The sequence below is a fragment of the Penicillium taxi genome (genome assembly GCF_028828555.1).
Source record: "Penicillium taxi strain IBT 34144 chromosome Unknown utg000003l_segment0_segment0, whole genome shotgun sequence".
Lineage (NCBI taxonomy): Eukaryota > Fungi > Ascomycota > Eurotiomycetes > Eurotiales > Aspergillaceae > Penicillium > Penicillium taxi.
Window position 1 is genome coordinate 3537087 of NW_026643205.1, and position 16906 is coordinate 3553992.

Genomic DNA, 16906 nt, shown 5'->3' on the forward strand with positions numbered 1-16906 from the left:
GACATTCAAATGGACTTAGCATTCCTTTCACTGTCACTCTCACTTGTGCTCTTGTCGTATGGATGAATTTTAGCGTATACCGAAGTGGAGATGGATATATAGATACTATTGGCCAATACTTCTGACCGCCTCCATAAACTCATAATGGTTACCCATGATAAATAGCTCTGATTATTTAACTCTTATTTTATTTACCTAAGAGTACTCCATACCATAAACACGCAAATGTAGCTGAATCAACCTGTGCATTTTGACTGCACTGCCTACGAGCGCTCCCTGTATCAATAATTAGTAAAAGTTACTAGATGTCTCCATTATTTCCGCTCTTCTGATTGGCCTAGAAAACCGGAATATACTACCTTTAGTAACCTATGTTCAGGAAATCAACCTACAACTCGGAAATCACTGGGTTTCAGTCTAAATATAGCAAGAGCCAACACGCGGGTACCAACCGTACCATCTTCACAGTATCCAAAGGCAACACGCGGATCCATTTTTGGACAAGGGAATCAATGTTCCGTCAACCATTATTATCAAGTGGGTATGGAGGGCTAAACAGTACACGGATTTTCCATAATTCTAGTCAGGGAATTTGAAATTCAATTTTACAAAAGAGTCTGGGCTCATTGCGTCCAGGATCAAAATATGTGAATATCGCTGCGTGATGAGAGATTGCAGATCCGCGTATTTCTGTATGAGTCTCGAGATTTTAGGATGCATATAGATCCTTTACTCCATATCCCGGGAGATCGGGCCGAATGGTCGGATATCGTCTTATTAGGTCTAGCCTACAGACACAGCAGGAAAGGTGCACATTCGGCCAGGAACCAGGAACAGAGGCTTTCCTCTTCCAAGCCTTAAGGCTACGTCTACCTCGATGGTTATTGAATCGGAATCGAGATGAAGATCGAAATGTTAGAGCTACCCATAGAACACACTATCGATGCCTTCTAGCCTAAAATCACCTAGATCGTCGGCAAAACTAACCATGACAGAAAACAGGCTTGTGGCTTAGAAGGATCAGGATAAATATCAACAAGTCACCCCTAAGTTTCTGCTTGTTCCTGTCCCTCATCGTGCCTCTAGATTTACTTGAAGTTCAATATGTCCGGGGCTCAGACATTAGCCTTGCTACTAAGCACTAGTACCTTTACGACGGTCTTTTCCACTACTTCCACTGTTACATCTTCGTCCGCCATCGCGAGCTGCACCATTGCGCAATCCGCTTCAATTACTTGCAGTAATGGTTACTACAACACATATGGGAGCCAGTGGGAAGAGTTTTGTTCGGCCTCCGTGAGCGGTGGAACTGTCTATGAATCGAGCGCAGGTTATTCGCTGCGGGCTTGTATGTCTGGTTGTGCGGTCAATTCCCAGTGTACAGGAGTCTACTGGGATTCCGCGGCTGACATGTGCTATTTAATGAGTGGGGATCTCACCATTACTTCTGGTGGGGAGTACCAAGCAGCATCCCGTTTGTCGGCCAATGCTAACCCTTGCCTCTCGACCTTCATCGCTACTGAAACAGACACAGTTACTTCGACGGAGGAGGTTGTTTATACTGTCACTCTCACCTCAACCCCATCTGTCTCAACTCCGGCAATTGCATCTTCTTTTCCTGTGTCACCGTCGTCGGTCCCGTTGACGCCGTCGTCAGTGTCTCAGTATCGCCGTCGTCGGTCCCATTGAAGCTGTCATCAGTCTCAGTGTCACCGTCGTCGGTCCCATTGACGCTGTCGTCAGTCTCAGTGTCGCCGTCGTCAGTATCACCATCGTCGGTCCCATTGACGCTGTCGTCAGTCTCAGTGTCGCCGTCATCAGTATCACCGTCGTCGGTCCCATTGTCGCTGTCGTCAGTCTCAGTGTCGCCGTCGACATCATCGGGTAGCTCTTCATCGACTCCTCTGATTCTGTCTACTCCTTCCACTATGCCGAGCCCAGTATCTTCTCGCACAAGCTTGTCTTCAACCCCGTTGACTCGCACTTCGACGAGCTCTTCATTTATTACGGGCTTTCCTTCGATCGTTTCTTCCAGTTCATTTTCTGTTCCCTCTTCGGATACTTCTTCTACTCCCTCTTCTGGTTCTTCCTCCGGTTCTTCATCCTCCTCGCCCTCTGGCTCGTCTGGTAAATCGGGCTCGAATCTATCAGAGACGCGACCCCACTCCAGCGCAACAGCGCTCGATTATTTGACTACAACCCTGGGTGGATCATCCAGTACAAAGTCATTAGAAGGATCAAGTGTGGGTGTGCCTATTACTTCAACATATATCTCAACGTATACTATTACGACAACTTCGCCCGACTCGACGACATACTTCACTACTGAGACTATCACCTACAGAACAACAATTTGTCCCGAGGGTTCCGAACCTATAGCTTCTAAAGGTTCAAGCACTACTCACATAAGTGTGACTCAGAACGCCCACCCCCAGCATACTACTACTATACAGACTGCTGGTGCTCCAGCTCAGGAATCTGAGACCAGTAAATTCACTGTGCAGCTGACCGCAGCCTCCACTCTCTCGCTTACCCATTCAATTGCTCCCAGCCACGAGAAAACCGGCTACCATACTCTTTCCGCTATACCGCAAGATTCGACCCCATCGTCTAGTGATCAAAAATATGAGTTCGTATCCTCTAGCTCCAGCAAAGCCACTCCTTACACCACAAAGATTAATTCGGTCTCTGGAGTATCGGCCTCTTCTAAGACAACGAGTTCCTACGAGGCCGTCTGGACTGGCGAGGCTTCTAAGATGGGACGTTTCTCTGCCCTGTTTACCGTGGTGACTATGTTTTTCACTCTCCTTTTCCTTTAGATTTTAAGAAAAGACTTTGGAGTCACATTCTGATATGGTCAGAGACTATAAGGGGTTACCATACAAATTAATAAGAAACATGTCAAACTCGATTAGCCTCCATCTTGAATATCCACAGTTACTAGTAAACCCCTGGGTTGAAGGACCGTGGAAAATTAAATCAAAATTTAAAGACAATGGCCCCGGGGGTCGACAAGAAATAACAATAAATCCCGACTGCATTCCCATGTTACATATATATCTAGTCTCAGTCCACCCCCATGAACCTGGAAGGGTTCCAACCTTGGAACCTTGGAAATTCTGTAGGGCTTAGACTTATACCCGTGGACTTAAGTAGACTCACAATGTACCTATAATCTTCCTAGGAAGTATTTAAAAGCTTCTGTCTTCAATCTAGAGCTCACAGATTCCTTCTTCATATATAGCGTTATTTTATATATCGACAAATATCTTCGCTTATGCGGTGCTTTAGTTAAGTGGAGTGAATATGGCTAGTTGACCGAAGATGGGGGGCCCCGATAGATGCAAATGTGACTACCTTATGATAAGAAAAATATTTTTAAGCATTTGTTTATTACCGTACTGAGATAACGCCAAGAATGTGGGTCGTTGTATTGTAATCTCAAAAGGTATGGCTTTATGTAAGATAGAGTGCGACTAATAATTAGGGAAATGAGACTGATTTCGAGTGTCTGTAACATTTCTCGGCATATATAATCATATTTGGAATGTGAGTATCTTTACATTGTGTTCGTAGGAAGAGCTATCATAACGTTTAATTGGTTAGACTTGGCATGAATCTATTCCTTTTTCGGGTGTGATTATGGAGACTGTATTGGCAGAAAAACCGCGCTAAAATTCATCCATACGGCAGCTGAGGGGGATACCTTCCCCAGTCGAAAACAATACAGTCAAGTAAAGACAACTCTACACCACTACTTTTGGCTGCTAAGAGTGGTCACGATGCTGTTGTCAAGATGCTTCTTGATACAGACAAGGTAGATTTCGATGCCAAAGACACAAAATATGGCCGGACACCGTTATCATGGGCTGCTGAAGGTGGTCATGATGCTGTTGTCCAGATGCTTCTCGACACAAATAAGGTGGATGTCGATGCCAAAGACACAGAATTTGGCCAGACACCATTATCATGGGCTGCCGGGGGTGGTCACGATGCTGTTGTCAAGATGCTTCTCGACACAAACAAGGTGGATGTCGATGCCAAAGACACAAGATATGGCCAGACACCATTATCATGGGCTGCTAAGGGTGGTCACGATGCTGTTGTCAAGATGCTTCTCGACACAAGCAAGGTGGATGTCAATACTAAAAGTGTAGACAACTATACACCACTACTCTTGGCTGCTAAGTGTGGTCACGATGCTGTTGTCAAGATGCTTCTCGACACAAACAAGGTGGATGTCGATGCTAAAAGTACAGATAACTCTACACCACTACTCTTAGCTGCTAAGGGTGGTCACGATGCTGTTGTCAAGATGCTTCTCGACACAAACAAGGTGGATGTCGATGCCAAAGACACAAGATATGGCCAGACACCATTATCATGGGCTGCTGAGGGTGGTCACGATGCTGTTGTCAAGATGCTTCTCGACACAAACAAGGTGGATGTCGATGCTAAAAGTATAGGTAACTCTACACCACTACTCTTTGCTGCTAAGTGTGGTCACGATGCTGTTGTCAAGATGCTTCTTGATACAGATAAGGTGGATGTCGATGCCAAAGACACAAGATATGGCCAGACACCATTATCATGGGCTGCTGAGGGTGGTCACGATTCTGTTGTCAAGATGCTTCTCGACACAAACAAGGTGGATGTCGATGCTAAAAGTATAGGTAACTCTACACCACTACTCTTTGCTGCTAAGTGTGGTCACGATGCTGTTGTCAAGATGCTTCTTGATACAGACAAGGTAGATTTCGATGCCAAAGACACAAAATATGGCCGGACACCATTATCATGGGCTGCTGAGGGTGGTCACGATTCTGTTGTCAAGATGCTTCTCGACACAAACAAGGTGGATGTCGATGCTAAAAGTATAGGTAACTCTACACCACTACTCTTTGCTGCTAAGTGTGGTCACGATGCTGTTGTCAAGATGCTTCTTGATACAGACAAGGTAGATTTCGATGCCAAAGACACAAAATATGGCCGGACACCATTATCATGGGCTGCTGAAGGTGGTCATGATGCTGTTGTCCAGATGCTTCTCGACACAAACAAGGTGGATGTCGATGCCAAAGACACAGAATTTGGCCAGACACCATTATCATGGGCTGCCGAGGGTGGTCACAATGTTGTTGTCCAGATGCTTCTCGATACAAACAAGGTGGATGTCGATACTAAAAGTGTAGACGACTCTACACCACTACTTTTGGCTGCCAAGGGTGGTCACGGTGCTGTTGTCCAGATATATCTTGACATAAACAAGGTGGATGCCAATACTAAAAGTATAGACAACTCTACACCACTACTCTTGGCTGCTAAGGGTGGTCACTATGCTGTTGTCAAGATGCTTCTTGATACAGACAAGGTAGATTTCGATGCCAAAGACACAAAATATGGCCGAACACCATTATCATGGGCTGCCGGGGGTGGTCACGATGCTGTTGTCAAGATGCTTCTCGACACAAATAAGGTGGATGTCGATGCCAAAGACACAGAATATGGCCAAACACCATTATCATGGGCTGCCGAGGGTGGTCACGATGCTGTTGTCCAGATGTTTCTCGACACAAACAAGGTGGTTGTCGATACTAAAAGTGCAGACGACTCTACACCACTACTTTTGGCTGCTAAGGGTGGTCACCATGCTGTTGTCCAGATACTTCTCGATACAGACGAGGTGGATGTCAATACTAAAAGTTCAGACGACTCTACACCACTACTTTTGGCTGCCAAGGGTGGTTACAATGCTGTTGTCAAGATGCTTCTCGACACAAACAAGATGGATGTCAATACTAAAAATTCAAACGACTCTACACCACTACTTTTGGCTGCTAAGGGTGGTCACGATGCTGTTTTCCAGATGCTTCTTGATACAGACAAGGTATATTTCGATGCCAAAGACACAGAATATGGCCGGACACCATTATCATGGGCTGCCGGGGGTGGTCACGATGCTGTTGTCAAGATGCTTCTCGACACAAACAAGGTAGATGTCGATGCTAAAGACACAAAATATGGCCAGACACCATTATCATGGGCTGCTGAAGGAGTATACAGGCGGCGGGGTGGCAGGGTCGACCCCGCCACCCTACCACCCGACGAACTTTTCGTCTTATCGGCCAATAAAAACTCTGTATTTCATTTTTTGTGGGTAATATGATACATCATAATAAGTTTGTCGGGGAGCTAAAAAAAAAAGGTCGTCGGGTAGTGGTAAATAGCCATCTTATGTGGTAATATGCAAGATTTGACTTACGGTGCTTCAACCCTACCACCCCGCCACCTAGCTTCAATTTTCGATAATTTACCAGGAATTTGTAAAATGTTTCTTCCTTCATTCAACAATAAAACAGTCAACTCAATTCAGATTTTGATAATATAGATATAATTATTAAAGGAATTCCTAAGAATAATACTTTGGAACTGGTTTTAGGAACTTATTATCATTTTTTGAAGTTTTCATCTAAAATTATAAAATTTCATAACAATATATCTATATCTGTATATATATCTGTAGACTGTATCTATTTACATCTCAGTCCTTGCAAATCGATTCCTATCTTTTACCATCTTTTACTGATCCTTACCATTATTTACTAGACTGAAGATTTAGGTATTTGCTTTTTTTGTCTATTTATACTTCTCTATATATATCGTTTAATTTCTAAGAATATGATCTCTCATAATTCAATTTATGAACCCACAAATTCCCTTCTATTTGTACAGATTTCTCTTTTTTTTCATTTCTGTTTGCCTTCACTTTCTTAAGAATCTTTATAATTATGGCTTCTGCTATGATTTTATCTTGGAAGAAAAATCGATCAATTCCATTTGATGAACTCTATGATCCTGATCATTTCTTGAATCTTAATGACGAAAGGGAAAGCCTAGAAACCTTCTCTCAATCCCCTACCGACCTACCTACTCTTACTCAGGAGAACCCTCACGGCTTCCAACTTTCCTCTGTTCCAATATCTGGTGGATATAATAAAGTCAGATTCCTACAATACGCCGCATGTCTACCTGAGTACCCTCAGACGCATCCAGACGGATTTGCATATCTTATGCCGATTACTGGTCTAGATCCTTCAGATATGATCAAAGATATGCAGTATGGAGCTGGAGGTCGTGAAAACCAGCATAAGCGCTGGCATGGGGATAAGAAATCACCACTACTTGGGAATGTCACTTGCACCTTTACTAAGAAGTCATGCTCTGGTATCAAATCTTGTCCGAAACTCGCAAATGATTTCACCTCTGAATTTGGTCATTCTGAAGTCACTGCTGATCTTTGGGATCATCTTGAAAATAGAAAAATCGAAGTCAATAACTACTTTCAGACCAAGTTTGGAGATGACCGAGCGAACGCACGTACTTACGCATTTTATCATAAATGCCGTCAACAATGGGATCGAAAATGTGGGAAAACACATGGAGATTATTCCCGAATGATTTTGAAGAGGTTCTCCTCAAGTGCGTTTGAAACAAATCAGTATTATCTTGGGTGTAGTGCATGGAAGCCAGAAGATGAATCTGGTAAGCACTACTTCCATAGGTTTCCGGTTCTCGAAGGCTATGATTTAGTCTATCTCAGAGAACTTGTGGAAGGCCATGCTAGCCGCGATATTACCGTGAACTCTCTCGCGTGCGCAACGATGGTACCAGCAAAATCAAGGACTTCAAAGTGCCAGTACCATGTGGACATGAATCTCCATTATGTCCCATGTAATACTATCTTTATCTCAGTGATTCCAAAGGAGACTAAGAACTGCCCATTTATAATCTTGGCATCTTGGGGCACCCATACACATCCACCTCCACCAATGAGCAAGACGCCGTCCAACATCATAAAGGATATGACTCAACTGATTCAAAGGACCGATCATCATTCATTATCATATAGTCGATTCATCCGCAGTTCTGTTGTGACTGAGTTTTTGCAAGCACAAGGTGTTGCATCACTCCCTGAACTTCACCCATCTCTTGGTAATAGAGATCTTATTGCTTCTTGGATTAAGAAGCAAAGAGTGATTTCCTGTCCGCTTGGACAAAACTGGATAGGTATGTTATATATTATTTATCCTATAGTCTAATCTTGATTTAACCAATCCTTACCGATCCTTACCGATCCGTATTGTATTTAGTTATTTTATACTAATTACTATTAGGTGCTTTACTTGAGCATTGTAAGCAGCAATCAGGACCTAAGGAAGACCTCTATATTCGCGAGATGTATAATGATGGTATAAATCTCCGGATTGTGTGTCTTACCGATGCCCAAGCTCGCTTTTGGACAACCATTGAATACTTTCAGGTCGATATGACTTTTAAAAGAGTTGCAGGGATCTTGAACGAAGTTGTATTCGTCACAAAAGATCCTGACTTAGAGCAAACTGTCTACCTGGCAAGAGTCCTTGTTAGTAGTGACTCAACCGAATCCTACCAATTTCTTTTTCAAAGTCTGTTTAACATACTTGAGACGATTAACGGTAAAAAGATTGATTGGTTCCATATTCATCGGAAAGGCATCATCGCTGTGATGGTTGATATGTGTGGGAAACAATCTAGTGGGTTTGGTCAATATCTGCATTCAGTTGATGGCAGTTACACTTGGCAAGAACATATTCAACATATGTTTATATATTGTAAGGTTCATTACCATCGGAACCTTGCAAGATATCAAAATGAGATTGAGTACCCTATGATGCAACGGCTCGAGAATATAACACCTAGGAGCGCTTGTGAAAGTCTTATTACTACCCTTAAGTCTTCACAGTCGAAACGTGTTCGTGACTGGGTTAAGAAGATTTCTTGTCGTTGGTTAATCTCTGGACTGAATGAGTCAATGACTAAGATGAAAAAAGAGCATTTCCGTGCATTTGTTAAGCACACCAATCTGGTCGAGAGTAGTCATGCTGGTAGCAATCGTGGAGGTATCCAATTGCAACTACTCCCAGCTCTCAAGGAATCGCAAGCTCGAGATACACGCCCACTTGATGATATTGCCCGAAAAAGTCGTTATGGAGTCAATCCAACACAAAGATCTCGGACTTTTGGTAGTCATTTCCACAGAAAGCGCCCTGGATCTTTCCTAGAGACACCAACACCTATCCGGCAGCTCAATTTAGATCATATCGATCTCACTTCATCACCTCCATTATCATCAGCTATATTACAACAACCACCTCTTCATCATGAACCTACAACTGAATTAGCTGGAACATCTCATCAAGATTTACTAGTACAATTCGTGAACAGAATACCACAAATGATGAATGTTCTACAGAAATTGGAGCATACCGTCGAACGCAATAATGCTCGTATTGACAAGTTTGAAGAGATGATGGGTGAAGCAGTAAAGGAGAAGGATAGTTAGGATCAATATTTATCAATTAAAGTCAGTCAGAATCAGTCGAAATTGGTCGAAATTAGTCGAAATCAGTAAGAGTTGGTAAGATATGATCAATCACATTTCTTTTTAAGAAAATTTATTTCCTCGCAATTCTGGTTTTATCTGACTTTCCCCCTTAATTATTTCTATCTTTTACCATATCATTGGATTCTCTCATCATGCCATATTCTACGAGATCCAGGACTAACGCCAATCATCCTGATGATGAAGCCCCTCCTATAAAACCGCAGAAACAACCACGACTTCAGACAAGGGGTATATCGAAAACGACTATATCTACCCCAAGACGAACGAAATCAATTAAACCTCCTCTTCAACAAACTAAAGCAACAAGACCTACTATAAAAAAAACTAAAGTAGTAAAGCCTCTTCAAAAACAAACGAAAACAACAAAACCTCCCCCAAAACGAACGAGAATAACAAAACCTCCACCAAAACGAACAAAAACAACAAAAACTCCTCTGAAATCATCACTTCAACCGACCGATGGGACTGAGATATCCCAACAGCTCACTGATCAGGCTGAAGTAATCCAGCAACCAACCGACCAGACTGAAGTACTCCGGCAGCCGACCGACCAGACCGAGGTACCCCAGCAGCTGACCGATCAGGCTAAAGTGATCCAGCAACCAACCGATCAGGATGAAGTGATCCAGCAGCCGACCGATCAGACAAAAGCACTCCAGCAGCCGACCAACCAAACTAAAGCACCCCAAGCTAGATCATGGCCTCTCAAAGAATCACAACCCCGATTTAAACCAATTATTGGTCTCCCAGATCTTGGCCCACCAAGCAATACTATTTCTTTGGTCGCAAAAGAACGTGGTGAAATCTCACAAGAGGAAAGAGTTAGAGGACAAAAGGAATTATATCCAGAATTGATTCAAGAAAACCAGTCAAGAATCAGGTCCTTTAAAGTCTGCAAGTGTCAGGAGCATACACATGATACTCGATATAATATCTGGAATTTTACTGGTCCTATTGTGAGCTCAACTTCCTTTTCTTAATACTATTACTAATTTCTTTAGGCGATTCCAAGTTGCGCAACTAATTGCCCATATTGTTGTTACTCACCAGAAGGTATTAACAAAAAGACTGGACAGATAAGAAAATACCAGGCTTCTACAATTCGAAAGCATATTGAAAATATCCATACTGTAAGTCATATAATATCTTATTACTTAATTATTTATATTGATTAAGATTAATAAATTTAGGTTGATAAACGGTTTGCTGGACTCTACACTGTTTCTAACACTGTTTCAAAATCCTATTTTCGGTATATTGAGGGAGATAATAAAGAGGCCTTTGAAAAAGCGAATTACTTCCACCAGATCTCTGAGGAACCTGAATGAAACCTGAAAACTGCTGGAAAATGAAAAAGAGACTTGAAGTTGTTGTTCTTTGTATTTGTTTTTGTATTATCCTAAAAATCCTATTTTCTTTGGGCTCTAATAAAGAAAAGAAATTTTAATCATATGATCTGATGTTTGTCTTTGATTCTACCTAGATAGGTCTTTAACCGATTTATTGATCTAAAGATTTTCCTAGAAAATATTCAATTATTCTAGAAATTACTTTTTCGACAATAAGGTCATTTTGAGCTACTTAATCTATGAAGTTTCCCCTAAGTCCTCATTATCTTTTTCGATATTTTTTATTCTCTATCAAGCTTATTATGGCCAACATAATAGTTAACCCAAATGATCCTGACGATATTCCCACAGATACCCCTAGTGGTCATTGGTGGTATAGTAGGATAGATGGGATACCAGGAAGCTTTGTGTAAGTATAAGTCTCAATATTGATTCCTGACTATCAAGATAGAATAGTACTAATCTATCTCTTATTTTAGGAACCCTGTTAAAGTTTGTAAATGTCCAGAACATCCAGCACAAAGATGGCCTTGTCAAAACGCAATAATCGAGATTCATGGTTGTGTTCAACGATGTCCTTATTGCTCTTATACACCAATAAGTACTGGGTGTGTAGCAGCACCAATCCGAAAACATATTAAAATGTCACATATTGTGAGTTAAATTTGATATTACTAACATAACTCAATCTAATATCTATTAGAAACCAAACCATGGAGGTAAATGGAAGGGACTTCATGTCCTAGACGGTCGGAAAACTGCAAGAAGGTGAGAATTGATTATCGAAGCCCTTTACCATCCCTTACCATCCCTTACCACTCCTTACCATCTTTTACCATTACTTACTAATATATATATCAATTTTCTAGAAAAGAACGCAGCCATAAAAAGGTCGAAGATGAAGAAACTGCTGGTGTAGGCCAAGAAAGTGACGAGGAGGAAGAAAATGTCTTACAACTTGCAAAAACGAAAAAACGAAAAAGAAAATCAAGATTCTATAAAGATGACACCGATTCCGACGATGATAGTCCATCTGAATCAGCAAGAGACCGGCGACAGCAAGACAGAAATAAAAGACGGAAGCGACAAGAACGAGAAGATCGACTTCAGAATGCAAAAGAACAAGAAGAAAAAGAACAAAAAGAATTTGAAGAACAAATGGCTAAGATTCAAGCTCAAAAGAAGAAGAGAGAAAAGGAACTAGCTGATGCTAAGAATCCTAAATCTAAGAGCATATCTTCAAGTTCTGTCACGAAGGAAAGAAAAGGTAAAGAGAAAGCTGACATTGAGCTCCCTTCAGAAGCTGAGTGTGATAGCTTTGTTCGTTGGTTAGAGTCGCGGACGAAAGATGGTAAAAGTTCTGGGGGGATTTGGGATTTTCTGAAGCGACCTGAACTTCATATACCAGAACTTGAAGATAGACTTGATGAGTTGATAGATGAAGCATCTATTAGAGTGGATATGGAAGAGGATAGGAAAAGAGAAGCTAAGAAGAAAGAAAGAGAGAAGGCGATTGCTCGTGCACAAGCAGAACTTGAAAAAACGGATAAAGAAGGGGCGAAGAAAATAGCTGCTGAAGAGGTAAAGAAAAAGGCTGCTGAAAAGGCTGCTAAAGAAGCTGCTGAAATTATTGAGGATGATGAGGATGATCTAGGATCCGAGGAAGCAGGAGAATGATAAATAGTAGTGTAATGGTGCTTAGTGATTAGTGCTTAGTGCTTAATATTTTAATTTTAAGGTTTTTGATATCAAGTGATTTAAGAAAAGACTATTTAAGATGTTTATTTTTATACAGATATCCTTAAAATTAAGATTTATAAAGATATTACATTTAATTTGGAAAGATAATCGTTGATATGTTTCAAGAAATCATAAAATCTAGTAAATAATGGTAAGGATCAGTAAAAGATGGTAAAAGATAGGAATCGATTTGCAAGGACTGAGATGTAAATAGATACAGTCTACAGATATATATACAGATATAGATATATTGTTATGAAATTTTATAATTTTAGATGAAAACTTCAAAAAATGATAATAAGTTCCTAAAACCAGTTCCAAAGTATTAATCTTAGGAATTCCTTTAATAATTATATCTATATTATCAAAATCTGAATTGAGTTGACTGTTTTATTGTTGAATGAAGGAAGAAACATTTTACAAATTCCTGGTAAATTATCGAAAATTGAAGCTAGGTGGCGGGGTGGTAGGGTTGAAGCACCGTAAGTCAAATCTTGCATATTACCACATAAGATGGCTATTTACCACTACCCGACGACCTTTTTTTTTAGCTCCCCGACAAACTTATTATGATGTATCATATTACCCACAAAAAATGAAATACAGAGTTTTTATTGGCCGATAAGACGAAAAGTTCGTCGGGTGGTAGGGTGGCGGGGTCGACCCTGCCACCCCGCCGCCTGTATACTCCTGCTGAAGGTGGTCATGATGCTGTTGTCCAGATGCTTCTCGACACAAATAAGGTGGATGTTGATGCCAAAGACACAGAATATGGCCAGACACCATTATCATGGGCTGCCGAGGGTGGTCACGATGCTGTTGTCCAGATGCTTCTCGACACAAAAAAGGTAGATCTCGATGCCAAAGACACAAAATATGGCCGCACACCATTATTATTGGCTGCCGAGGGTGGTCACGATGCTGTTGTCAAGATGCTTCTTGATACAAACAAGGTAGATGTCGATGCCAAAGATACAAAATATGGCCGCACGCCATTATCATGGGCTGCCTGGGGTGGTCACGATGCTGCTGTCCAAATACTTCTTGACACAAACAAGGTGGATGTCAATATTGAAAGTTTAGACGACACTACACCACTACTCTTGGCTGCTAAGGGTGGTCACGATGCTGTTGTCCAGATGCTTCTCGATACAGACGAGGTACATGTCAATACTAAAAGCGTAAACGACTCTACACCACTACTTTTGGCTACTAAGGGTGGTTACAATGCTGTTGTCAAGATGCTTCTCGACACAAAAAAGGTAGATGTCGATGCTAAAGACACAGAATACGGCCAGACATCATTATCATGGGCTGCCGAGGGTGGTCACGATGCTGTTGTCCAGATGCTTCTCGACACAAAAAAGGTAGATGTCGATACCAAAGACACAAGATATGGCCGGACACCATTATCATGGGCTGCTGAAGGTGGTCACGATGCTGTTGTCCAGATGCTTCTCGACACAAATAAGGTGGATGTCAATACTAAAAGTGCAGACGACTCTACACCACTACTTTTGGCTGCTAAGGGTGGTCACCATGCTGTTGTCCAGATACTTCTTGATGCAAACAAGGTGGATGTTAATACTCAAAGTATTGACAACTCTACACCACTACTCTTGGCTGCTAAGGGTGGTCACTATGCTGTTGTCCAGATGCTTCTTGATACAGACAAGGTAGATTTTGATGCCAAAGACACAGAATATGGCCAAACACCATTATCATGGGCTGCTGAGGGTGGTCACGATTCTGTTGTCCAGATGCTTCTCGACACAAACAAGATGGATGTCAATACTAAAAGTGCAGACGACTCTACACCACTACTTTTGGCTGCTAAGGGTGGTCACGACGCTGTTGTCAAGATGCTTCTCGGCATAAACAAGTTAGACGTCGATGCCAAAGACACAAAATATGGCCGGACATCATTATTATGGGCTGCCGAGGGTGGTCACGATGCTGTTGTCAAGATGCTCCTTGATGCAGGAGGTACCTGTGGATAAGAACAGCCGCCTCGTGCACCTTATATGAGCAAATTGGCTATCAGTCCGACCTATCATTTCCGTCGCTTTATGAACAATGGTCGCTCTATCTAGTTCAAGTGGAAGATGATACTAGTTGCTATTTGCTCTGCCAGATACCAAATAGACTGGGGTTTGACGGAGGGATAGTCAGTTATGACACATCACCAGATTCTGGAGGCCCCCTTTTCCCTTTTCCCTTTTCCCTATGTCTATTTGTTTGATTGATTTGCATTATCATCGAAAGTTTTAGTTGCCAATACAGTGATGAGACATGATATTTTATAAGCATGAAGGCTTTTCAACCTTAATCACGATAGGAGTAGAAAATAATCCACGCATACCTAGACTGCCCACTATAAATGAGGGAGCTATATAGAGTAAGTACTAGCAGATACTTCTACTTGCTATTGTCAGTAAGCGGGCTATTTTAATAAGAATCAGTATCTGCTGAAAGAAATGGTCGACTTTCAGTTTGAGAGCGTTTTGGTATCCTAATGACCAGGGTCTCGATCGAATAACCTGTAAAGATAGCTTTATCCACGGTATTATCTTCTAACATTGATATTCGATTATTTCTTGGGGCATCGCCGACCATTAAGCGTGATACATCTGATGTTGAAAGGATGGGTTGTTGATAAAATATATTGAACCTTAGAAGGTTTCAAGATCTTACCTATGCGATTTTTTCTTTGAATGGGGAATAAAAGTAGAGATTGCTCGACGTTTCGCTGATCATATTGGGCAGTAGGTTAAATACGTAAAGGAAGAAATACCTATTACATATTGAGAACATCCCGATTGAACCATATCGTCACAACAAAATATAGCTTTCGATAGCAAGAGACTAAGAGATTACTTATCATTGATAATTTGGCTCCCGATTTGTGAAGCAAAATTCACCGTGCATTATTATATACACTCTCATCTCGATGCCCCATCCTGCCGTGATCAGCCGGTTTGGTATGAACATTGCCTGGTTTGTCAGTACCTATCTATATTTAATCCATAGCTCCGTAGTTAATTATAGTTTTTAACCTTGGAACTAACATGTGACATGTTCATACTCATGTTTAGTCCCAAAGATTTGATAGCTCATTGAACGTCGCATATTGAAAGAAATTGGATATTGTTCAAGATGGTGATACCTAGATATGCTGGCAAGCTATAAATCAAATAACTGCCTAGGTGTTATAGTGACAAAAATGTCTCAATCAGGTCCGAAGGCTGATCGAAGAAGTCAAACATCACAATGCCAACCCGCTTATTTTTCTGTTCCTTAAGAAAAGAGACAAGTTGCTGATTAACACCACCAGCCGGCGTGAGGACAGAACCATTTCCAAGAGCTATGATGCGTGGCCAATCGTACGGAATATTATCTGTGTTCGTGCCAGATGCCCAGGTCCAGAACAAGCTACCCGGGTGCTCCGTCGTAGCCTTGCGGATATGCTCGGTTGTCGCGTTATACTTCCACTTAATGTTATCTGCAGCGCTTGAACCTGTGGCTGTCAAGGGCTCGTAATAATCTTCGATGTATGCAGTCAAATTCTTCTCGGTATTATATGTTAGGACAATATCGGGACCATTGTCCGTCCATACGCTTGGAGAGAAATGAATCCCCGGCAAGCTGGTGGTATAGGAAGCTGGTAGTTGATCCAGGTCGAAGCGGCGCATCAAGGTGATCTTTCCACGCGCTTCACCAAGTGTCCCTAATTCATTCTTTGCCTGAACAAAAAAGCGGCGAGCCACAGGCGAGGTGAGAGCTTTATATAGTTTCAGCTGCAATGATGCATCGTTAGATGCATACTTTGCTGTTGAACCCTCGTATTGCAAGGAGAGAAAGATGGTCTCTGTGGGGTGGTCATCGAGCCACTTGTAAAAGCCAAATAGAACAATGTCCAAAGAAGCAGATTCTGACAATAGAGCTTGAGAGTGGTAGAAGATGAGCGTGGTGTTGGTTGGGTCAAATGCATAGCGCAAATCGAATGCCCTGATGCCCATGTTGAGCATGTCAATGAAGGACCTTCCTTGGCAGCGGAAAGCCACTGGGGTTGGTACTGTCATCTGATTAAGATCTGTGATGCCACGCAGAGCATCTTGAGTCGCCTGGGTATAGTTCCAGGTTGCGCTATCATGGGTGCCAGGGATGTTCATGTGGACGAGTAGAGTATCGTCAGAATACCCTTTCATCCAATCGGCTTTGTTGTGAGACACATTGTTGTATGACCCAAAGATGGGTGAGGCATCATTGAGAAGCTTGTTCAGTGCGTACTTCCCTAGGGAGGAAGACAAGGCAGGTGAAGGCCACAGGGAGACCAATATGGCCAAATTGACACAGAGCCCGCGCATGATTC

At 41.9% G+C, this 16906-nt stretch overlaps 5 protein-coding genes across 5 annotated transcripts; 4 read left to right on the forward strand and 1 right to left on the reverse strand.

Moving 5' to 3' along the window:
* Positions 1 to 1104: 1104 nt before the first annotated feature.
* On the forward strand, positions 1105 to 1888 carry N7495_004747 (uncharacterized protein; the record flags this gene model as incomplete). Its single annotated transcript, XM_057207398.1, has 2 exons — positions 1105 to 1622; positions 1666 to 1888. The coding sequence occupies 2 exons, from the start codon at positions 1105 to 1107 to the stop codon at positions 1886 to 1888; spliced, it is 741 nt and encodes a 246-aa protein (XP_057065078.1).
* A 40-nt stretch (positions 1889 to 1928) lies between these two features.
* Positions 1929 to 2819, forward strand: N7495_004748 (uncharacterized protein; the record flags this gene model as incomplete). Its single annotated transcript, XM_057207399.1, has 1 exon — positions 1929 to 2819. One exon carries the CDS (start codon positions 1929 to 1931, stop codon positions 2817 to 2819), a length of 891 nt encoding a protein of 296 aa, XP_057065079.1.
* A 977-nt stretch (positions 2820 to 3796) lies between these two features.
* On the forward strand, positions 3797 to 6166 carry N7495_004749 (ankyrin repeat domain-containing protein 50; the record flags this gene model as incomplete). The annotated part of the gene is made up of 1 exon (XM_057207400.1): positions 3797 to 6166. One exon carries the CDS (start codon positions 3797 to 3799, stop codon positions 6164 to 6166), a length of 2370 nt encoding a protein of 789 aa, XP_057065080.1.
* A 7195-nt stretch (positions 6167 to 13361) lies between these two features.
* Positions 13362 to 14534, forward strand: N7495_004750 (ankyrin repeat domain-containing protein; the record flags this gene model as incomplete). Its single annotated transcript, XM_057207401.1, has 1 exon — positions 13362 to 14534. The coding sequence occupies one exon, from the start codon at positions 13362 to 13364 to the stop codon at positions 14532 to 14534; it is 1173 nt and encodes a 390-aa protein (XP_057065081.1).
* A 1209-nt stretch (positions 14535 to 15743) lies between these two features.
* On the reverse strand, positions 15744 to 16901 carry N7495_004751 (phosphatidylinositol-specific phospholipase C; the record flags this gene model as incomplete). The annotated part of the gene is made up of 1 exon (XM_057207402.1): positions 15744 to 16901. One exon carries the CDS (start codon positions 16899 to 16901, stop codon positions 15744 to 15746), a length of 1158 nt encoding a protein of 385 aa, XP_057065082.1.
* Between the last annotated feature and the right edge of the window lie 5 nt (positions 16902 to 16906).